Source organism: Gouania willdenowi, chromosome 20 (assembly GCF_900634775.1).
Source record: "Gouania willdenowi chromosome 20, fGouWil2.1, whole genome shotgun sequence".
NCBI lineage: Eukaryota > Metazoa > Chordata > Actinopteri > Blenniiformes > Gobiesocidae > Gouania > Gouania willdenowi.
Window position 1 is genome coordinate 4,069,236 of NC_041063.1, and position 24,248 is coordinate 4,093,483.

The 24,248-nt window shown below is 41.8% G+C and overlaps 1 protein-coding gene across 1 annotated transcript in view; it reads right to left on the reverse strand.

Moving 5' to 3' along the window:
• LOC114453912 (kinesin-1 heavy chain-like) overlaps positions 1 to 24,248 on the reverse strand; it is a 49,714-nt gene that overhangs the window by 7,019 nt on the left and 18,447 nt on the right. Inside the window, exons 11-22 of the mRNA XM_028433896.1 lie at positions 18,783 to 18,931; positions 18,426 to 18,625; positions 10,680 to 10,748; positions 10,223 to 10,429; positions 10,003 to 10,146; positions 4,175 to 4,363; positions 3,886 to 4,003; positions 2,828 to 2,883; positions 2,649 to 2,758; positions 2,345 to 2,446; positions 2,213 to 2,273; positions 1,183 to 1,254 (exon numbers count right to left, since the gene is read on the reverse strand). Coding sequence (XP_028289697.1) covers positions 1,183 to 1,254; positions 2,213 to 2,273; positions 2,345 to 2,446; positions 2,649 to 2,758; positions 2,828 to 2,883; positions 3,886 to 4,003; positions 4,175 to 4,363; positions 10,003 to 10,146; positions 10,223 to 10,429; positions 10,680 to 10,748; positions 18,426 to 18,625; positions 18,783 to 18,931 — 1,477 coding nt within the window. The remainder of the gene's footprint in view (positions 1 to 1,182; positions 1,255 to 2,212; positions 2,274 to 2,344; positions 2,447 to 2,648; positions 2,759 to 2,827; positions 2,884 to 3,885; positions 4,004 to 4,174; positions 4,364 to 10,002; positions 10,147 to 10,222; positions 10,430 to 10,679; positions 10,749 to 18,425; positions 18,626 to 18,782; positions 18,932 to 24,248) is intronic.

A 24,248-nucleotide genomic window follows, 5' to 3' on the forward strand; every position in this document is an offset into this window, starting at 1 on the left:
CATCACCGAGAATTCGCTGCAGCAAGATGGACGCTCAAACTTCAATATAACACTCAATGGTTAATGATGTATAAGGATTTCACCACATGATTTTTCATAAAATGAGCTTCATTGGGCAAGGTTTGCATGAATGTTATGATGGAACTAAATATAGAATTACTTGGAGATCTTATACAGGACTATAATATAACTAAAATAGGGCAGAACATTAATTTGAATAGATTTAGAGTATTTTTAAAGATTTTTTCAAAACAGCAGTCATGTCCAAACAGTTGCACCACTTTATATTTTGACACTTTGAATAACGGAATAAATTAAGTGATTTAGTAAGTAACATTAAAAAAACAAATTCAGTACATACTGTATTTACTAATTTCCTACATATTTGGTATCTTTTTATGCATTTATACCTTTATTTTTAACTAAAAGAAATGCAGTTGGAGACAATATTTAGGTGTCACGTCATTGACCCGTTTTGCTGTCTAATATGGCAGTAACATTTTTCTCAAATATAATGCTAAAAATTTCCATGTTTTCACAGGGAGAGAAGTGTTCATGTAACCAGGTATGTGACGTTCTGTGATGTACAATACAGAAAAACTTTTCCATTGGATTTTGTGATACATTTCAATATTGAAAGCGTAAACACTTTTTTTAGCAATTTTGAGAGTTGTTTTTTTACAAAATCCAGGTGTTTTATTAATATCTTGGCTTTTTAAATGCAGCACTTTTTAAGGTGCCACACCGGAGTGCACATTTTTTTTTTTTTTAGTCTTTCTCATAGTCCAAAGGCTGTTTAAAAAAAGGTGGTGACAGACTATTTAATGAACACACCACAATTCACTGGCCTGCTTTGTTTTGCTCCTGAAGCTCAGCCAATAGGCAAGAGAAGCAAACAACGCGAGAGGGGAGGGCTCCAAATGTATTCCTTTGAAGAATCAGATGACCTACTTATGGGACATGCTTCTGTTGTGCGCCCTGGAGTCATTAAAAAATCATGTCTGTTAAAATGAAATGAAGTACAGCAAATGCTGTAGCCTAATATAGGACCGGAACAACAAGAGCTGATCTGATGTGAGACAGGAAACTCAACTTCAAACACATCACAAGAATAGGAATCTGGTGGTAATACCACTGGAGTGACATTCATATTGTCTGTGCTGAGATGTGCTAGTCATTCACCTTTCTGACTCTCTTGGACAAGTCTTGAACAAAGAGCCTCCTCAAGCTGTGGAGTGTCTGCAGCTCTCTGGACTGGAGAATACAGGGAAATAGAATATATTGAGAAACATTGGCTTTTGGGGGACTGAACATCTCTTCCATTTCTATGAAGGACTTTAAGAAATACTAGCATTTCTGGAGATCAGAGGACGCCTGTGGCCGCATTCTCTTGAAGCAGGGGTGTCAAACTCATTTTAGTTCAGGTGCCAAATACGGACCAGTTTGATCTCAAGTGGGCCACAATCAGATTATTGGCAAAAAAACATTAAATTTCAACAACTTGCCCTACTTTGCACTTCCACCTTTAAATAATAAGCATGTAAGGCACTGACAAATCCAAGCAGTAAGTGACAGATATCAGTCCCTACAGGGTCCTTACTTTAAAGTTATTGGATTTTGTGGTCAATTTTTATGTAATTTTGTGAACTTTTGTGGAATAAATTGAAAAAAAATTGTTCTTTAAACAATTTGAGATTAAAAATGACTGCCATCATGTGATATAAGCAGGAGAAAATGTGAGTCCTGCTCATATTGTGGAGTTTTATAAATTTGTGTATTATTTAGGAGATTTCTAGCTGATATCTACAACAGAATCTTCACCTAAATTTACTTGATTTTGTGATTCTTTTTTATTTAATTTGGGGAAATCTTGTTGAAAAATTTAAATTAAATTGAAGGATTTTGGAAAAAAAATGTTCTTTTAACAATTTGCTTTTAAAAATGATTTCCATCATGTAATATGAACATGGGAAAACTTTGAGCGCTTGCAAATATTGTAAAATTTAATTGAATTTGTGTTTTTGCATTTGTGTATCCAAATTAATTGATCATTTACCCATTGATTCTTCATGTTTTTCTTTAACTTTCTCCTGCGGGCCAAATTGGTTCCCCTAAAGGGCCGGAATTGGTCCCTGGGCCTTGGGTTGACACATTTGTCTTACAGTGAGTAAACTGGTTGAAAAGCGTAGGTTCTTCTTATTTCACTACTGACCACAGTCTCTTCCAGGCCCTTCAGGTCCTGTGTGGCCTGATCCTGCCTGTCCTGCAGCGATCTGCGAACGATGACCACAGTGTTTATGTGAGCTCAGACACATAAAAAGAAAAAAAGACTGTGAACAGTTACGTGAGCTCCTGCAGCTGACGACTCTTTTCTTGGTCCAGCAGTTTGAGCTTCTCATGCTCCAACCTAAGGGTCTCCTGCTCCAGCAAAACCTTCTCGTTCAGACTGAACACACGCGCACGCACGCGCACACACACACGCACGCACACGCGCACACACACACACACACACACACACACACACACACACACACACACGCACACACGCACACACACACACACACACACACACACACACACACACACACACAGTAACAGTGAGTGAAGAAGGCTCATCAGACTCAAGTGAGGACAGTTTGGTGACTTACTCCTGTAGCTCCATGATGTTCTTCTCCTTATGGTCCAACTCGTCTCTCAGGCTGCTGATCTGCTTTTGATAAACCTCTCTGTGAGACATGATCTGTTTCTCAACAGCTTCCTGGACAAAAAGAAACGCAAACAACATCACTAATGTATTCCTAAAACAAACAGCTAGGTGCTTCAGTACCTTGACCTCGTCCACAGATTGGATGTCGTTCTTTTTCTCCATAGAAGCAACTTTTTCTGGATCAAGAAAAAGTTGTTTTACTTTTCAGAAAGTCAAACAAACAAAAGAAATACCAACAAAATAAAATAAAATAACTGTAATCAGGATTTAACATACAATAGCTGTGAATGTACCAAATAAAAGTAGACTAAAATTAGTTTACCACCACTGTGAGTGGCATTATTAATAATATTATCATTAATATAACTATCAATACACTTGATTGTGCCACGATTATATGGGTTTTAAAATGTGCAGTGAATACATGGGCATGATACATTTTATCTTGAAAGTTTATCATGCTGGTGTGATTGATTGTCCATCAAAATCTCTGAGTTTTGCCGTTCAAGGCGCTGTTGTTTTTGGTATTTGTGATACATACTGGTCTGGTTTCTGTTTGGTGTTTTATTTTGGTATTTAGTTAGTTATAGATATTTTCTGGATTCATCTGAACACTCTCCACCTGTGTTAATAAAATCAACTGATACCAAAAAGCACAAGATATAGGTCACTAATGCTGACTGACACATGAGCAACAACTCCCATCTGCTGCCACCATGCCTCCCTCACTAAAGTGTTAACTAGGGTTGTGGAAAAAAAATCGATTATCGATTACTCATTATTTCATTAATGACGATTATGAATCGAATCTTACATCTTCCAATGATTGATTTTTTTACATTTTTCGAATCGTAACAAAATTATTCAGCCGCTGATTGGTGTTAAATGGAAGACCAATAATGAGGAATAATTAAAGAGCTAATCAATAATCCTTAATAATCAAAAATCGGTTTGTAATCTAATTGAGACATCAATAATCAGAATCGAACCAGGATTTACCACTTCTAGTGTTAACCCCAAAATTCCCTACTCATCACTATGGATTAAATACAGCCTTAAATCAGCGCAATTGGAAGAAGGCGTGTCAAGTGAGTGAACCTGATTAACTAATGACAGCTGAGAGATGTGTGCTTTTACATTTGCCCCTGACTGCTTTTAGTGGACCTAAAGGTGCTCACCTTGGGTTTTGATTCGGACTATTTCTTCATTGAGAAAGTCAACATTCTCCTCCAGCTGTCTTTTCTTCTGCTCTGAGTTCTGGACGCACTCTGTCAAGGATTTGATTTTGGCTTCATGCTGGCAGGTGACAGACAGACAAGTAAAAAAAACAATTTTTGAACCCAGAAGATACAGCATACTCCCATCATCTTATTAAGATGCTAACAAATGAGCAAACACCAAATGTAGCTGCCACATTTGTTACCATAGTGATGAGATTTGTGGAGCCAGTTGTTAGGCAGCAGTTACCTGGGAGATGCGGAGCTGGCAAGCAGTTAATTCCCTTTCAGTCTCATCCAGCTTGTGGGTCCTCTGTGCCTGGGAGCTCTCCAGTAGTTTGCTGCGCTTAACCAGGGTCTTCACTTCTGACTTCATCTTACTGATGTAGAGACGCGCCACAGTGAACTCTTCATCCATCACACCAGTGCTTTCTTGTTGCTGAGGACAAATGCAATAACCAGTCAAACCTTGGGCTGGGCGATATGAATGAAAAGTCCTATCTCATGATTTTTTTTTCAAAATGTTGATATATAATATAAATCTGAAAATGTTTAATTCAAATAAAGTTTAACTGCACAATAGGTGACACTTTTGACTTTTTTCTATAAGGGACAGCATGTGTGAGTGAGTTCTGTATTGTGGCTTTTTTTAGGTTAGGGTCTGGGTTAGGATTCACTCAGCATTCAATCTAACTGTATTTTAACTTTACAGTTTGACCAAAATCCCATCTTTTGTCATTGAGGAGGCGGGGCTTATGACCTATACTGCAGCCAGTCAGCAGGAGGAGCTCTGTCCATTCTTTTTACAAGTCTATGGTTTTGACTAACATTCTGATGATTGACTATACTGTTTAATAGAACAGATTAAAAACACATTTTCTAATATATGGTGTGTGACTTATGATATGACATCATATGCAGGAAATTTTTAGCAAAGCAAAGTATCAGAGAATGAAAAACTCTGTCTGATTTTAAACACAAAGTATAAAATGTAGAGCATATTTCCCACATATTCTTTAGATGTAACATGTTTCTGATGAACTAATTGTTCCCAAGGAAATTTTTAGAAATTGTGCTGTTGCTGTGTATGAGTGGTGGAATAAATGCATGTTGTAGTGTGTGGCCAGTTAAAGAGATTTGCTGTAGGTTTTTTGCTTTACCAGTGTGCTGAGCACACAGCTGAGTGAGCAGCAGAACATATTAGATACATTAAGGGCTTATGGTCCTGGTTAGCCCTGTGTCCGCCAACTACGTGTGTAAGAGCTGAATCTCTCATTACATGGAACAAGGTGACAGTCACCAGACAATATTTGGTAGCAATTTTTTTTTAGAAATTATAAACAAGATTTAGGTACAATCCATCCACATTCCACATCGACATCTTGTAGCATGAACATACCATCAAAGCTGTTCTGCTGTGTACTGTAAAACTGTAGAATCTGCATGAACTATGTTTACCATGGGAACTTCCAAAACTAAAATCATAATAATAAAATCAATTTTACGTTTTTGAATTAGTGCTGGAAAAAATGCTGCACTGCATCAATTATTAATTCATGATCACATCATAAACATGCAGTTTAAAAAAATAAATAGGTTTTTGTTCCACCCTGACATTGGGACTAGAATTCCAGAGAATGATTAAAACATGAAAGAAGAATTTAAATCAGAAGTGAGAATTGAATCCTGACACCAAACTATATGCTGTCCCGTTCTTGGGCCACGGGTGCCAACTACTGGGCTGCGAAAAACCTTTAGTTCCGCACCTGTGGGCCTCGAGGGCCGCGGGACCATGGCAGTGAGGCGTCATTCAGTTTTTGAACACTCTCCAATAAACAGCAGCAGAAGAAGACATGTGCAATCTTTTGGCTAAGTGATGCCACCCCCTCCTCAAAGGCGAAATTTATCCACAAGTACAACCCTGACTTTATTAAGTTTGGCTTTGTGAACGGAGGCAGTGCGGCAGAGCCGAGAGCCCAGTGTGTTGAGTGTGGGATAACGCTAGCCAACGAAGCACTGAAGCCTTCAAAATTAAATTGTCAAATTCATCAGCTGGTTATAAGTTAATATTTTCAAATGCACTTTATTTAAATTATATTTACAGTTTATTTATTTAATTTGAAACTTATTATTTTGAATGTATTTTATTTTACTACCAAATAATTTCATTTATCAGAATTTTTCTTCAGTTTTGTTCAGTATCTAAATGAAAATATTTTGGGATTTCTGTTTTTTTTTTTTTTTTGTTATTAATATTGACTTAATCCTTTATATTTGTTCTTGTAGCAACTTCATTTGTTCTAATTGCTCACCTGTTCACAATAAAAAGAAATGTCTTTGAGATGATCACAGTGTATCATACCATTTATCTTACAAAATTTTAGCTTGTTAAACTGTAAGTGGACTTGATTTAGTTATTGAATACATAATCAAACCAAGACTTGGATCAATTGAAATAAAAGTGTTAATATTCAAATGGGCCCCGGGCCACTTTGTATTAGGAAAATTGGGTCCCGAGGTCAAAAAGGTTGATTACCCCTGCATTAAAGCCTATGGCAGTACATTGAAAATAAACCATAACTTAATCATTCTCAACCAATACTCATGAGGTTTACTTTTTGCCAAAGTCAACTGTGCTATTAATATAACATCTGATTAAAGTAAAACATTAAAGTGTCGGGGGCCGGAATAGGGGGCCACATCCCGGCGGGGCGGTCTGGCTTGGCCCTTGGAGGGGGCCCTGGCTTTAAAAAAAAAAAAAACTGAAGCTCGTGGCGCGGGCGGCATCAGTGAAGGGTGATCTGGGGTGCCGTGGGGGGCTAGGTTGGGGTGCCTGGGGGCCGGCGGGGAGACTCCCAGCGGCCCCCTGGTGCCTTATGCGGCTTGGGGTGTGGTCGTCCTCCCTGGGCGGGCTGCTCCTGGTGCTGCATCCGTTCCGGGTCCTTCTGGCCTGGGGTCGGGCCCCTGCTGGCTCTGGGCTCGCCGGCGGGTGCCCACTGGCTGCCTGTTCGGCGCGGTTCTGGTCGTCTGCTGGGCGTGGGCTTCGGCTCCTCCGCTGGGGCCTCGGGCAGGGAGTTCTCTGGGCCCTCCCCTCGGGGGGTTGGGCGCGGGGGTGGGGTGGGGGGGTGGGGGGGTCGATGGGGTGGGGGGTCTGGGGGTTGGGGGTGGGATCGGTGGCGTGGTGCGCTGGGTCCTTGGCTCCTTGGGGCTTTCTCGGGTGTGTATGGGGGGGCGATGGCTGCCTCACGGCTTGGGATCTTGGGGGCGTTCGGGGGACTGCTTGGCCGTGGGGTGGTCGCCGGGGGCCCTTAGGCTGCCTGCTCTTGCTGCTGGCCTGACTGCTTCTTCGGGCCCGGGGGCGGCTCTTGGGTTTTGCAGTGGCGGTACTTGGAAATACATTTGTCATGGATGCACTGGCCTTGGGCTGTGGGATAACACTCATACTGGGCTCAACCTTAGACACGTTGTTCCCAAATACCTGTTTTATGGAATTTCCACTCACCTCTTCCTCTGTTCACAGCCACCACCATTATTCCTAAACCACACACTGGTCACCAAACTGGCTTGACAACACAACAATAAACACAATATACACAACCACAATTTCACATCGCATCACTTAAAACTATTCCCCACCCATTCCATATCCTATCTTGTATCCCTCTTCCCTGTTAACTTCCCCACCCCCCTCCAACCCCTCACCTTGGTGTAACACTGCCCTCTCTTTTTTACATCCTCCCTTTAATAAAGTATTTCTTACCCTTCCCTAGGGAGGGCTGGTGACGGTCACAATTATGCAATGAAATAAATAAATGTATTTAATTGCATTAATAAAATATGCATTGCTGTCAAAAGATTGCACTTCTTGTAGTGTTAACCTTCGACAGCATGTGCAGACAAGGTAAAAAAAAAAAAAAAAAAAGAAAACAAAGTAAAACATTAAAATGGAAGGTTATGAAAGGTTATTCCAGTTTCCTTGTTTTGACTGTACATATTTTCATACAACCTCATGCAGTACAATGAATAGGCATCCTTGAGGTGTTTGCGTGCCTCCTTAAACAATGGAAAGCCTTTCACTTTGACCCGACTAGCTTCGTCTCCCCACAGGCATGCAGCTCAAAGGGGCGTGTCATATCTGCTCTTCTATGATATCTAAGGGTTCTACTTCCAACATTTCACTCTTTTTCATGAATTTATTAAACCTCTGTTAACATCCCTCTTCTTTGTTGATTTTTACTTTTGTTGCAGCTTTAGGGTGTTTCATGCCTGTGGATATAATACAGTATTTGCATATTTTACCTTGTGCTGATATTTAATGCTGGAAAGCACATTATTTATATTGAAAAGTGCTATACAAATAAAGTTATTATTATTATTATTATTTGGTCATTTGTATTCACAAGGCAACAGCCTGTATTGGTACAAAGTTACAAAAAAGGCATTCCCACAGCAGCTGTTCTCATTGGTAAGAAATCCTAGAAGAAATAATGCTGGGTAAAACAGCTACTCAGTATTCTACAGAGTTCTATATGTCCGGATAAAGTCAATCTGGAACTTTGTCCTTCGTAAGGCTGTCTCTATAGACAAACAAAAGCATCCCAGATGCATTATGTGGGTCAGTTATGTTTAATAGAGGGTTTTCACGACGCGTCATCAACCCTTAAGTCGTCTTTTTGGAGATAAAGCAGCAGGTTTACAAACAGCACACAAACGAGCAAACCCTGAAATTTGAGAGGAAATGATGAACTATTGCCATGTTTTTGGCTGTATTAATTGGTCAGAATGTGAAAAACGTGGAGTTTTATAGACTGCCAAAAGTAATAACAGATCAGGGAGAACAAAGTCTGTATTTTATAGTCAGTAGTTCTACATTAGGAGAGCAGTGACATGAGACTAGCTCACCGTTGTTGCACTAGTTGTTATTGGTGTTTATGCAAACACCGCCGCCCTGGAGGAGGAGGGGGAGGGAAGCAGGAAGCGGGGAGGAGAGACTCAAGGCAGGAAATAGAAAGGGTGGGGAGGAATAGATTATTTTACAGTGAGAGTGAGATGTGTAGTAGAACATATTGTGCTTATCATGTTGTGCAATCAAGCCAGTCTGATGACAAGTGTGAAGTTTAGCTATAATGGTGGTGGCTGTGGAAGTGGTGGTCCCACCCTCCGGGGGGTGGTGTGTTGAGGTGTAATTAAAATTGGAGGGATTAGTAGGGCAGCCAGAGGTGGGAGTGCCGCCCCCGCGCCACTACTTAGTAGCACAGACGGCGGCTCCCTCCACCCCTAGCTCCACCATCCAACCCCCCAAGGGTTGGGTATATGTGTGTGGTGCACCAAGTGGGTGAGCCAGACCAGCTGGGAGTTTTTCCTCCGCTGGTACGAGGCTCCGCTGCTTCCTAGGCCGCTGGATGTAGCCAGTGTAGCAATTCGAGGCTTGAGTTGTCGCATCAAATGAACTATAACTGTTTGATTTGCCTAAATCTAAGATTGCCTGGCGGTCGTATACTATTTTAGAGTAACTATGCTGCAGGTTCACTGTGAAATTATTAGAATTGACTGAGTTATCTGCTGATATACAGTATATCCGTTGCTAACACGAGCCTCTGCAGCCCAGAAAATGACATTGGTGAAAACCCTCTATATATTTTGTTTTGTGTTCAATATCAATGTGATTAAAATGTGTTGTAAATTCTAAAGGATTGAAGCGAACGTCATTCATTTTAGCCTCTACTGCAAACATGGCAGTGCAAACAAAACTAGTAACGGGATGTCTGGAGCTCTTCATTGGATGGTTGTGTCGGTTTCTGGATTGGTTATGCTCTCACTGCAAACAAACCGCTACAGGTGTCAAATGGAAGCGAGCCGAGACCACCTCTTCTAGGCAATCTCAGACCACTTATTTTATACTGCTACAAAGAACGAATCTCTGGAGTAAACGCTTTCTGTGTCAGAACAAAGAGGCAGGTATGTGAATATGCCCTTAGTGTTGTGTTGTTAGCTTTCAGGGCCACTGTAGAACTCCTACAGAAATCCTTCAAAGAAACTCTTCCTTAGACTAATTTAAGGATGCGACTTCGATGTCACCTTGATATCACTGCTTCCCACGGCGACACCAATCTCAGCCAGGTCTTTGAGTAAAGATGACATCATCTCAGTCACCCTCTTCTTCTGGTGGTTGGTCATCTCCTTCAGTTTTTGAAGCTCAGAGTCGATGGAGGCCAAAGAACTCTGGAGGATAAAACATGAGGGGGTGACTTTGTGAACCAGCTCCAGCAATAAGTGAGGAGCAGCATCCAAAGCTTACTGATTTCTCATTTAGCTCCTCACTAAGGGCTTCAAACTGCTTTGTTTTTTCTTCCACTTCGTGGCTCTTCTGGTCATAGTTCAGTGCAAGCTCCTCCAGGGCCTGCAGTACTTCCTTCACCTCCTCCTTGGAGGCTTCGTTCTCCACCAGCAGCCTGTTGAGCTCAGTCTGCAGAGTTTCGTGGACGCCCTTAGAGGAGGCCAATAGCTAAGGGAGAAAAACAAAAAAGAAGGATTGGTCCGAAAGCAGCCATTAGCAAATGAAGATGCAGGAATAAGTAACAGGCACAACAGTTCTAAACACAAGCTCCATCTGGAGAGTTTCCTGTACATGCTGAGTGTCAGTCACAGTCTGACCGCTTCTACTTCCTACACTGTGAAGAAAGGGAGAGGTGAAAGGGCTGAGAAACAGCATGGTAGCTGTGAAAGAGACTGAAGCAAAAAATGTGTAACTTCACCTCTTCCTGATCCAACATCTGCTGCTTTAGCATCTCCAGCAGCTGAGATTGTTGGTTGATCTCGTCATCCTGGAAAAAAATAACAAAAATACGGATAATGCAGCAATCGCTCTTTTCATCAAACACATCATTATACTTCTATATAGGCCCACAGTGACAGTTGCCATTGTTTGCTCAAGGAGACCCAACAATGAACAACAGGATACAACGAATAAACAATATCTACAGGTTCACCACAGGACTGAGTGCAGTGACTTTTATTATTTATTCTATATGCACTCGTGCATAAGCAGACACCACATAGGTATGATGTTTTTTATTATTAATCATATCTGTAAAGTCTCACGTTATGGCCGAGAAACTACCGTATTTTACCCGTATCGTAAATATCCCGTATTATAATTATAATAATATAATTATAATAATAAATAAAAGAAAAATAGATAAAAACATGCATCTGCCTCTCCAAACTCAACACTGTCACAAGCCTTGCAAGATTAGTACCGATAGCAGGAACAAACCCGGGAACAACTAAGAAGAGAGATGGATGTAAGAAAGCATTTCTGCAAAAAAACTAATAGCAGTGCTCGAGACTGCGACCAAAATGGTCGCATATGTGACTATATGTGTGCGAGTGAAAATTCTATCTGGTCGCATCTGTGCGAGTGTGTATAGGTGACATTATTTGGACGGAGCAGCTGAGCTCCTCCTCAAGTCCCAAGAGTACACCTCTCTTTCTCTCTCTCTCGCTCAAAACCCTCCCCCGTCACTACAGGTGTGCCCCAGGGCTCAGTCCTGGGGCCCCTTCTCTTCATTATTTATCTCCTCCCCCTAGGCAATCTCTTCCATAATTTTGGCATTCATGTCCACTGTTACGCGGATGACACCCAGCTCTACCTCACCAGTAAACCATCTTCTACCTTCCTCCCAACCTTCCCTTACTGACTGTATCTCAGAAGTTAAATCGTGATTAAATCACAATCTCCTAAAACTCAACAGTGACAAAACAGAGGTTCTCCTCATTGGTATAATATCAACACTCTCCAAATCCAATAGTTTTTGCATCCAAATTGACAACGCCTTCGTTTCCCCCACCCCACAGGTTAACAGTCTGGGTGACATCCTCGACAGCACTCTATTGTACAAATCCCACATCAATAATATCACCCGGTCTGCATATTTCCACCTCTGTAACATTAATTGCCTCCGCCCCTCCCTCACCCCTCAAACTGATGCTATCCTTGTCCATCGTCTTGTCACTTCCCGGCTGGATTATTGCAATTCCCTTGTCTTTGGTCTCCCCAGCAAATCCCTCCATAAACTTCAGTTAGTCCAGAACTCAACTGCCCGCATCATCACCAAAACCCCCTCTATCTCCCACATCACTCAGCTCCACTGGCTTCCCATTCAATCTCACATCCACTTCAAGATCCTTCTGTTAACTTTTAAGGCCATTCACTATCACTATCCCCCTTACTTGACTGATCTCATCCACATTCACACTCCATCTCGCTCCCTCAGATCCTCTTCCTCCATTCATCTGTCCACTCCACCAGCCCGCCCTACCACCATGGGGAGTGGAGCTTTCAGCCGCCCTGCTCCCCGGCTCTGGAAATCACTACCTCTGCATCTCAGGAACATGAACTCATTCTCACAATTCAAAGCTGGACTCAAAACTCACTTATTCACAACAGTATTTCCCACCTGACCTGTCTCTGTGTTTTAGCGTCATTTTTACTGTTGTTTTTATACTGTTATAGCTTAAATTGTATTGTGTTTTTATACTAATAAATAATAATAATACATTTTATTTGTAATGCACTTTACATTTGATTCCAAATCTCAAAGTGCTACAGGATTAAAATAATAATAAATAAATAAATAGAACACAACATATATTAAAAGACAGGACGAAAAGAGGCATTAATTTTTAAAATAAGTTTCTGTAAAAAGGTGATATTTAAGTTTTTTCTTAAAAATGTCCACCGTTTGTGGGGCCCTGAGGTGGTCTGGGAGGGCGTTCCACAGGCAGGGGGCAGCGGCTTCAAAGGCCCTGCCGCCCATTGTTTTGAGCCGTGTCCTGGGCGTGACCAGACGGTGCTGTTGGCCTGACCGGGTCCTGGTTGACGTGTGTGGTATGAGCAGTTCTGTGAGGTAAGTGGGGGCCACACCGTGCAGACAGTGATGGGTGTGCAGGAGAATCTTATATTCTATGCGGGACTGAATGGGGAGCCAGTGCAGTGTACGGAGGATGGGGGTGATGTGCTTCTGTTTCCGCACCCTCATCAGGACCCTGGCAGCACTGTTCTGCACATACTGGAGATTTTGGAGGTTCCTGCCAGGGATCCCGATGAGGAGTGCGTTACAGTAGTCCAGCCTGGAGGAGACAAAGGTGTGGACGAGCTTCTCTGCAGCAGGAAGGGAGAGGGAGGGGCGCAGTTTGGAAATATTACGGAGGTGAAAAAATTAAGTTTTGCAAATGGAGGTGACATGATTGTCAAAGGAAAGGTGTGGGTCAAATTTAACCCCCAGGTTGGTGACAGAGGGAGAGAGGGAAATGGTGTGTCCAGAAAATAAAACAGAGGTTATTGGGGAGGAGCAGAGTTGATGAGGGGTTCCAGTTTGAATGGTTTCTGTTTTTGAGCCATTTAGCTGCAGGAAGTTTTGACTCATCCACGCCCCTATCTCCTCCAGGCAGGAGCTGAGGCGGGGAGCAGGGGCAGAGGGGGAGCAGGGGGGAGTGATTTTAAGATTTAGTTGTGTGTCGTCAGCATAGCAATGGAAATTAATTCCATGCCTGCTGACGACACGACCCAGGGGAGCATGTAGATTGTGAAGAGGGTTGGACCGAGTACGGAGCCCTGGGGGATCCCACAGGTGACAGTGTGGTGTCTAGATTTTGCATCCCCCATTGCTACGCACTCGGCTCTGTCAGTGAGGTAGGAGTGAAACTATTGAAGGGCGGTGCCAGAGAGACCTGTGTAGTCCTGGAGTCGATGCAGGAGGATATGGTGGTCTACAGTGTCAAACGCAGCAGAGAGGTTGAGAAGAATGAGGAGAGATGTGGAACTATGTTGTTGTGGTTTTATCATGTACTGTTAAGTGACCTTGGGTGACCTGAAAGGTGCTGAATTTCAAATAAAATGTATTATTATTATTATTATTATTATTATTATTATTATTATTATTATAAATATACCACACAGAACGACCGACAGACGGACTTTTACTCTGCTGCGATTGTTAAACAAATGATCGATCATGTTTCCACCGCACACCAATGGCAGAGTGTGTCGATGACGTTTCGTTAAAGAGTTATTGATGCCGGAAGTCCGAATCTGTGAATATCTGCCAACTTTACCGAACAGTGTTATGGTCCAAATAGTATTCAGATAATCTGGTGACTGGGCGGACTTTTTTCTCCCGGTCTGGACATAAAAAGAAGCAACGCGTAAGTCTGGTGACTTGAAATGTGATTAATACATAAATAAATCAAAACCAAAAAATGGATGTTACATAAAACATGCACATGTGGAACCAGAGGTGGTGTAATGAATCTACTAGTGCCCTTCGTTTCTTCAGATCAACTTCTGTGTGTGTTGACGGCTGCTGTTAGCGGTATTTATAATGTGCAAAATAAAATAAAAAATACTTCCCTCAAAAAAGCTGTTATTGTTTTTGCAAAAGTGTCAAATGGTTGAAGTTCTATCGTCTATTGTTCCTCACACCAGCCTCACAGTTAATAGTCAGTCACCAGTTTTATCTGAATACTATTTGGATCGTAACACAGCGAAACAAAACATAAACGTGATTAGCTTTTTATGAGCTAAAACATCCACAGACTGAATGAAAACATGAGCAGGACCAGAAACCTGCTGAAATAAATCCTTAACAGTCCTATTGTGAGAGGGTGGGGGTGAGAACGAAACAAGATGCAGCACTTCTCTAGAAAGTCCCCGAGCTCTGTCTACAACTTTTACCCATTCACTCGAAATCGTTTGACACAGAACTAGTGTGAGAACATGAGTGTACGATTGAAAAAAATCTGACTGCCTTTACAAAAGTCTTCTGTCTCGAACGTTATAAATGACTACAAAGATGGTGTCCGGGTTTTTCATATACTGTATATATATTAAGTCTTTCATATTTTTATATATATATATATATATATATATATATATATATATATACATAGCGGCTGGCTAGCTCAAGTGGTAAGTCACCCGACTTGCACTCATTTCCCCAACGGGGTTCGAATCCCCGTTGGGGAAATGGGCTGCCAGTGTTGGTCATTAGGCAACACCCTTCACGCTACTGCCTACCTCATACAATGATGAGAGACAATGAAATGAATGACATGCCGGCTCAGACGTCGCCCGGCCAAACAAGGTCTGCGTCAGTGCTGGGGAACCATGTAAAATGGGCTACTGGAACAAGGAGGAAATGGGCGAGGTGCGAGAACAGGGCTCTGATGGAATGCTACTACTCCAGTGCTAGCACCAATGCTCCGGCAACGGGGAGTTAACACCAGCCCCCCCAATGGAGATTGGATACGAAGCCCCAATAAGTGCAATCACGCTGGCAGTGACTGACCTGAAAAATAAGTTCATGTCAACCCGACATACTAACCTGAGCACTGCCTGGATTGATTACAAGAAGGCCTACGACTCAATGCCACATTCTTGGATCATCGAATGCTTGGAGCTATACAACATTAACAGGACTCTAAGAGCCTTCATTGCAAACTCGATAAGGCTGTGGAAAACCACCCTTGAAGCCAAAGGCAAGCCACTTGCACAAGTCTCCATCAAATGTGGCATATTCCAAGGAGACGCCCTGTCCCCACTGCTGTTCTGCATAGGCCTGAACCCCCTCAGCCAAATAATCAACAAGACTGGCTATGGATACTGACTCAGGAACGGGGCCACCATCAGTCACCTCCTCTACATGGATGACATCAAGCTGTACGCTAAGAATGAGCGAGACATCGACTCACTGATCCATACCACCCGGATATACAGTGCAGACATTGGGACTAGAGAAATGTGGTTGGATGGTGACTAAGAGAGGGAAGATAGTCCACACGGAAGGGGTCTCACTCCCAGAAGGAACAATAGCAGACATTGAGGACAGTTACAAGTACCTCGGAATCCCACAAGCAAATGGCAACCTCGAAGAGGTGACAAGGAAAGCGACTACGGCCAAATACCTCCAACGAGTACGGCAGGTCCAAAGAAGCCAGTTCAATGGCAAAAACAAGTCCCGGGCAATAAACAGCTACGCCCTGCCAGTAATCAGATATCCTGCAGGAATAATAAGCTGGCCAAATGATGAGATACAGACCACAGATGTAAAGACGTGAAAGCTCCTAACCATGCACGGAGGGTTCCACCCCAAATCCAGCACTCTGAGACTGTACGCTAGCCGGAAGGAAGAAGGCAGAGGACTAATGAGCGTGAGAGCCACTATCCAGGATGAAACATCCAAGATCCATAAGTACATCAAGGACAAGGCTCCAACAGATGACGTGCTCAGTGAATGTCTCAGACAATGGGGAACAGAAGATGAGGTGCTGGAGGTTCCGTCATGGGAGGACAAGCCCCTACACGGGATGTACCACCGAAACATAACTGAAGTGGCGGATATTAAGAAATCCTACCAATGGCTAGACAGAGCCGGACTAAAGGACAGCACAGAGGCACTCATCATAGCTGCACAGGAGCAGGCCTTGAGCACCAGAGCAATAGAGGCCCAGATCTATCACACCAGACAAGACCCCAGGTGTAGACTGTGCAAAGAGGCCCCTGAGACAGTCCAGCACATAACGGCAGGTTGTAAGATGCTGGCAGGGAAAGCTTACATGGAGCGCCATAACCAAGTGACTGGTATAGTGTACAGGAACATCTGTGCAGAGTATGGGCTGGAAACCCCAAGGTCAAAGTGGGAAACACCTCCAAAGGTGGTAGAGAATGACCGAGCCAAGATCCTGTGGGACTTCCAGATACAGACGGACAGAATGGTAATGGCGAACCAACCAGACATTGTGGTGGTGGACAAAGAGCAGAGGAAAGCCGTTGTGGTCGACATAGGAATACCAAGCGACTTCAACATCAGGAAAAAGGAACACCAGAAACTAGAGAAATACCAGGGGCTCAGAGAAGAGTTGGAGAAAACCTGGAGGGTGAAGGCATCAGTGGTGCCCGTGGTCATTGGGGCACTCGGGGCAGTGACCCCCAAACTGGAGGAGTGGCTCCAGCAGATCCCAGGAAATACATCAGACATCTCGGTCCAGAAAAGTGCAGTTCTAGGAACAGCAAAGATACTGCGCAGAACCCTCAAGCTCCCAAGCCTCTGGTAGAGGACCCGAGCTTGGAGGAAAAAAAGAGAGACCGCCCGCGGAGGGTGAGGAAGAGTTTTTTTTTTTTTTCTTATATATGTATACAATGCCTAACTTCAAGACAAGCAATGTGAAATTAACAGTAAATATGCAATGTGTGGACTTGTATATGAACCGTAAGTTTATTAAATCAACAATGTGCTTCATATAGCCTTTTATGTTTTCATTTTGGCTGTATTATAACGTAGGAATGTTGACAGCATTTCAATGTCAACAAAGGTAGGCCTACCACATTGTAATTATCTAATTGTGTTTAGTAAGGGGTAGAAAAGTGGCTATTTTAGAGTTCTTGTACACCTGCCACTGGAGCTTAGTTGGGGTGGTGGGACGGCTCGTAGCGGGCGCTAGAAAATGTCCCATATTTTCTAATCCAAAACTTGACAGGTATGTTATTAACCCTCCTAACATACTTTACCCTTGGGGGATATTTGCTTCCAAGAAAAATATTTTCAGAAAATTGTTGACCAATTTTCAAGCACTTTATTAATTTTCTGAATACAAAAAATAACCCCCTAATAATCAAACCTTTACTTGTTCTCTAGCGCCAGCATCAGGCTAAACTTTCAAATTAGAATTAATTTATCCTAAATAGTGTTCATCCATATCGTCCCGAATTTACTGACAACAATAATGGTGATGACATGACCTTTCCTGCAGCGCCACCGTCAGATCAAACTTTCAGTTTTAGAGTTAGTGTATCTTTCATACAAAGCTTTTCTAATTTGGGGTGTACATTCATGACTCATAGAATGAACAATATTGATTGTTGTGATCCCCACCTCTGGTGGCGCAGAGGTGACCCCAAGTCAAGTATCAACTCTGCACCTGCAGGTGTGGGGATGACACATTTTACACAGCTAAAACAGCTTGGGGTCAAATTGACCCCAGAGGAACACCAGTGTTCAGCACATTGTAAAAATATCATCATGATAATTCTGCACTTAATAAATTCTACCCATCAAAATAGGAAAAGTCGTGAAATATGAAGCAAAGAAAAAAATAGTCAACTATTCTTATATAGTTGATTGGGGTCAAATTGACCACAATAATAAGAGGGTTCAACAAATGATTAAATATGCAGATGAATCAGTTAATGTTTACCTGCTATCATAACATTTACATTTACATCTATTTTTTATTAAAGAGGAGCTTTACCTGTAACCTGTCAGAGCTGAATATTTGATCATCACCTGTCGTGCCCTCATTTTCTCATTTTAATGGAACACTGGTCGTTTCCACTTTATAGTACTTTATTTCACTATGGTTGGAGGTTTGTGCTGTCTGTTGCTAAATGCTGTATTGACCGGGCCAGCTTAGAAGTGTAAAGACTCAGCAGTGAAGGACAGTACCTTGTCGTCCAGTTCTTTGTAGAGCTTGGCCATCTCCTCCCCGTACTTATGCTTGTCTGATTCAGTGAGTTGAGCTCCGGGCAGGCAGCCCAAGGAAGCTTTGGGTGCTGGCTTATCACTGCTGATGGGGCTCTCCACAGCCTGGACCTCTTCTTGAGCCTTTTCTTTGTCAAACTGCTCCTCAACTGGCACAGTCTCTCCTACAGGGGGCAGCAGATAATGACAAGAAGGGAGGATGATAAAGCTGGAATTTGGAACAATGCTGGCAACCACATAGTCCTGGTGATGGTTCTGTGGTCCAATTCACAATAGAAAAACTTAAATGGGCAATCCTAAGTAGTAAATTAGCTTATTCACCTTTCCTCCAGCGGTTAAGCTCAGTCTCCAGCCAGGTGACGGTGCCTTTCAGTGTCTTGTTCCTCTCCTTTTCTTTCTCCCACTTCTTTTTCCACTGCTCCGCTGTGAGCTCCACATTCAAACTCACTGTGTTCTTGATTGTATTCGCCCTGGTGACCCACAGAATCAGTAGCAAAGTTTGTTGTTTGTTCATGTTAATTTAATAATATCCTTAAAGGAGCATAGGCCAGGATTTGAGAAAAAATAAACATTAATTTTAAGTTTTTTTTTAAAGCTAATGGTTGATGAAGCGCTCTAAACCAAAGAGAATGAGCCCACACACATTTTCCTATTGCCCTGAAAAGATTGTGTGATACATTTTATACTGCTGTTCTGGGGGTCGATTTCCCGTGCAGTTCTGCGGACGTGAAGTTAAATGACGCTGATGCACGTTCTCGACGACTTAGAGAGGCGCCTCAATACCAGAAATGAAGAATGAGAAGAAGACGGCTTGGAGACTGAAAGAAGACAAGCACAGTGGACTAAACTACTGTTTGGTTCCACAGATGTACGCAGAGGCATGTGCACAGGTCTTGCAGTAAACAATCACATGAATGGCAAGTAAATAAATAACCGTGTCACAATTGGAGTGCGGATTGGGCAGCATTTTCTCATCTGAGTCCGACCCAACAGTGAAAACTTAATTTTTTTCCTCAAAGTAATGACATATTTACGTTTTTTTTAGTGGTAAGCACTGATTTCATTAAGAAACAACTGTTTATGTCAACATCAGATCGGCGCACGACTAACAAGTGAAAGTGAAACATAAACAGCGCGCATTGCACGCAAGTGACCCATCAGATCTATTTACATAATCCATGTATCAAAGATAAAGATAATCCATGTTATTGTGCAGAAAAAGGAATGTTTGAACAGTGGATTCCTTTATAATTGTCCTCTGCTCCATTCTTCCTTCACCGCGGATCACTGCTGCTACATCAGCTGTGGCTGCTGCAGCAGGAAAGGAAGAATGCTGCGGGAAAATGACACTATTTGACCAAACCCGAACACCAGTTCTAAATGTCTGTCCGAACGTGACCCGCCCAGTGCCATTGGGTCTTGTCTGGGTTTGGTTGGGTATACATACATCTGTCCACATTTTCAGCTGTGCTCCGGTGATAAACAAACAGTTGATCCGTGCCCTCGCACTAGCTTGGCTGATGACTGCAGTTACCCGAGTTGTCACTATGGAGTCTGATTTCTAGATCCTGCCCTATATTCCTTTAAAGCTGCAGTATGTATGTTTTTTTTGGCATCATTTGGTCAAAAATTGTCATTGAAAGTGTTCTGAGTCTACAGTGAACCTCTTCTCTTTCTCTTGGCCCTGCAAATGAGCTTTAGAAATCCAAGGGTGTGATGCTGGATTTCAGCCAATCAGAGATCTTTCAACAGAGAGCTTCATGAGTTGTTTTGGGCATTACTATTGCCTACTCAACTGAAGTCAATGAGTGTTCATGTACCATCGTTAGTAAAAGTACAAAGGCGGACGTTCCAGATCGTAGATCTTCAAGATCACTACGTGCGCCAATTACAAGACAAAACATTGTCTGTAATGGTAGCATTAGAGCATGTGGGAGGCCGCACAATGTTTAATATTAATATTAGCCTAACCACTAGGAACGAGTGTATCATAGTGTATCATGTTTTTTCTACAGTCTGTGCCTTCTGCTCACCCTCCAAGGGCTCTCTTTTCTCTTTCAGGTGTCTTGATGCAGGAGCTGGTGGTTTCTGATCGATGGTTCATGGTTCAACTAGTCTGGGACACCTGGATAGACTATCTTAAATCCTGTTCTGTTCCTCCTTCTGTTCACTAACCCCAACCAGTGGAAGCAGATGGCTACTACCTCTGAACCTGGTTCCGCTGGAGATTTCTTCCTTTAAAAAAATAGGGACTTTTTCTTCCCACTGTCGCTAAATGCTTGTTCATGTGGATCTTGTTGGGTTCTTTCTTTCTTTCCTACTATGGACTTGATATTTTGTTAAGCGCTCTGAGATGACTTTGTTGTAATTTGCACTATATAAATAAAGTTGAGGGGGGCACTCGCTCGCTCGCGATGAAGTAGGTCGCACAAAGAGGAGCTCTTCAGGACACTCGATGTTTAAGATATATTCTGGCATAAAACGAACTAAAACCATATTAACCCTGAACCGCATGAACAAAAGTTGCTTGTGCACGCGCAGCATACAACGGTATCAAACAGCAGTTTCGCGAGGTCGAAGGCCTCCGCTTTGGCATCCTTCACCCGACACGGCATCGAATAACATACAACGGGCTGGACAAACGTTACAATTATTATATAACAGAGGTTTGAATTGCTGTCATGTTCATTTCTTTAAATCTCGTCTCTGAGGATTTTATCCTTAATAATTGAAAATTCCATAAAACTAAAGCAGGATTTGTTGAATCCACCCATACTTTATTGTTTTGTAATATTTAAATAGATTGTTTATGTTTCAGGTAATTGGTAATTAACCATTTGACCACCGACTTTCATATTTTATATAGAGGGTGATATGTGCCACACCAGTTGCAAGTTACTGTTAAAATCAGCCTATTACAGTTTAATATTTTGTTGTACATATCTAGGAGAGGGAGAATACAGTGTTTTTGTACTCAGTGTTGCCTTTTTTAAAGGTTTGTCTTTATTGTTTGGTGATTTTTTTTTTTTTTTCTTACTCCGGTTGTACCAAAATGTATCAATGCCAAGGGAAACTCATGATCTGTTATTATGGCACAACCTGTAATAGCTAGAGGAGCAGTTTCATGCCCAATTTCATTTGCGAGCTGGAATATTAAGGGGATGAACCACCCTATGAAACAAAATAGTCCTTACGCATTTACATAGGTTAAAAGTTGACATAGCTTTCCTCCAGGAGACCCACCTAAAGCTAGGTGATCAAGTCCAGACGAGCAGCACTCATTATTGGGTAATACATCATTGTTATGGGCAAACAAACAACACACCTGTTGTCTTAGCAAGCGTGTACGCCCCTAATTGGGACGACATTGGATTTTTCACAAACTTCCTCTCCCGATTCCCTGACTTAAATAAACATCATCTGATATTGGGTGGAGATATGAATTGTGTTTTAACCCCTAGTTTAGACCGCAGTTCTAGTAAAGCCATCCCAAGCTCCAAAGCAGCCAGTTCAATATGACAGTTTCTTAATACCTATGGTGTTGTTGAAGTCTGGCGCACTCTTAATACAACTGCCCGTAAATTTCTTTTTTTATACCTGTTCACAAATCATTCTCAAGAATCAACTACATTTTTATGGATAAGAGTTTTCTTCCATTAGTTCAGGAATGCGATTATCATGCGATTGTTATTTCTGACCATCACAGATTTACTTTTTTTTTTTTTTTTACAGATCAATCAAACACCAGGAATGTCATCATAACAGTGTGGAAGGCACTGAAGGCATACTTAAGAAGCCAGATCATCTCTTACAATGTACAGTTGCTTAAAACTAGAAAAAGGTGCATTATTGAATCAACTAAAAATATTTCTAACCTTGATCTGAAATTGGCAACATCCTCGTCAGCTGACGGCATTAAAGAACGCCTACTTCTCCAGAAAGAATTTGATTTATTAACTACTCAAAAATCTGAAAACCTCTTTAATGAGATATAAAAACACATACTATGAGCACGGTGAAAAAACGGGGAAAGCTACTGTGATACCAGCTTCGCCAGAAATCAGCAAGTCAGACAATACAAGAGATTAAAGATGAATTGGGGGATTTGTGTGGATCACTCTGCGATCAACTCCTGTTTTAGGAGGTTTTACAGCTATCTGTATACCTCCGAATCACTGAGAGATGACCATTTAATTACGTCATTCCTTCAAAAAGTTGAGATCCCGTGCATTGACCTGGAAAAGAAAGCTAAACTGAAATCTCCATTTTCTATTACAGAAATTGAGCTGGCCATTAAATGCATGCAAAGTGGGAAATCCCCTGGGCCTGATGGGTTTCCTACAGAATTTTTAAAAATGTTTTCTGAAAGATTGGCCCCTATTTTAAATAAGGTATTTAGTGAATCACTTTCAGCTGGCTCACTTCCTGAAACACTATGACAAGCCACCATATCACTTATCTTTACGGAAAAATAGACAGCGAAATAGACAGGATTGTGGATCCTCTCGCCCTTTTTCGCTGCTTAACGTTGATAACAAGATTCTCTCAAAACTAGCCCTGCGCAGCAATGAAGATATAACAGGACTAACAAGAACAGTATTGGAACACAAAGTTTCACTTTATGCAGATGACATGTTACTTTTTATATTGAACATTTCTTCATCTTCGCCCTAAATGTCCTAAAGGAATTTGGTCAGATTTCAGGTTACAAAATAAATGCCTCAAAAAGTGAATTCATGACCATAAATCACATGGCAAGAGACTCTCTGTCTGTGTGTCCATTGACATTTAAAGTATGTTTGGAAAAAATAAAATATCTTGGTGTTTGGGTCACACACAAATTTAAAGATCTTTCACTGTAAATTTTTCACCATTTCTGTCCTCTTTGAAATAGGATCTAGATCGCTGGAATTTGTTACCCTTATCTTTGGCAGGTGGAATTAACACCATGAAGATGAATCTATTACCCAAACTTCTTTTTCTGTTCCAGTGTGTACCAGCCTGTTTAACCAAAACCTTTTTTTTTTTTTATCTCCCTTAACAAAAAGCTCACCTCTTTCATTTGGAGTAAAAAGAAACCATGTATAAGCAATGCTATATTACAAAGACCTAAACAGCATGGAGGACGAGGTTTACCAAATTTTCAGTTTTACTATTGGTCTGCGATTATTAAAATGATTTCCTGTTGGATGGCAAATGACGAAATGATGGCTGCACCTGCCTGACTAACTCTAGAGAAAGACTCCTGTAATAACACCTCACTATCTGCTTTGTTATGTTCTTCTCTACCAAACCCAGAGCCTCTAATTAATTATACTTCAAACCCAGTTGTTATTCATTTTTTAAAGATTTGGAAACAGTTTAGATGACATTTTGGGATCTGTCAATTATCATTACATGCTCCTATTGCGAAAAACCATGCTTTCAAACTACTGTACCCTTGACAGATGCTTTGTTTGGTGCCTGGTCTAGACAGGAGATCTGTTCATTTAAAGATATGTTTATGGATGGCCTGTTCTCATCATTTGAACAGATTGTCTTAAAATTTGGATTCCCAAAGCTGCACTTTTTTGATATTTACAGATCTGAAGCTTTATGTCCTCTAATCTCACCCAGTTCCCTTTAAAGCCCCCAGACACTCTCCTGGATGTGATTTATGATCTCAGATCATCCAAGAGGAGAAAGATAGGTGACATCTATTCGTTACTAATGGGAGAAGGCTCAGTCTAAACTCTGACCTTGGTATGAAAATTTCAGACATTATTTGGTCAAAGATGATTGATAGAA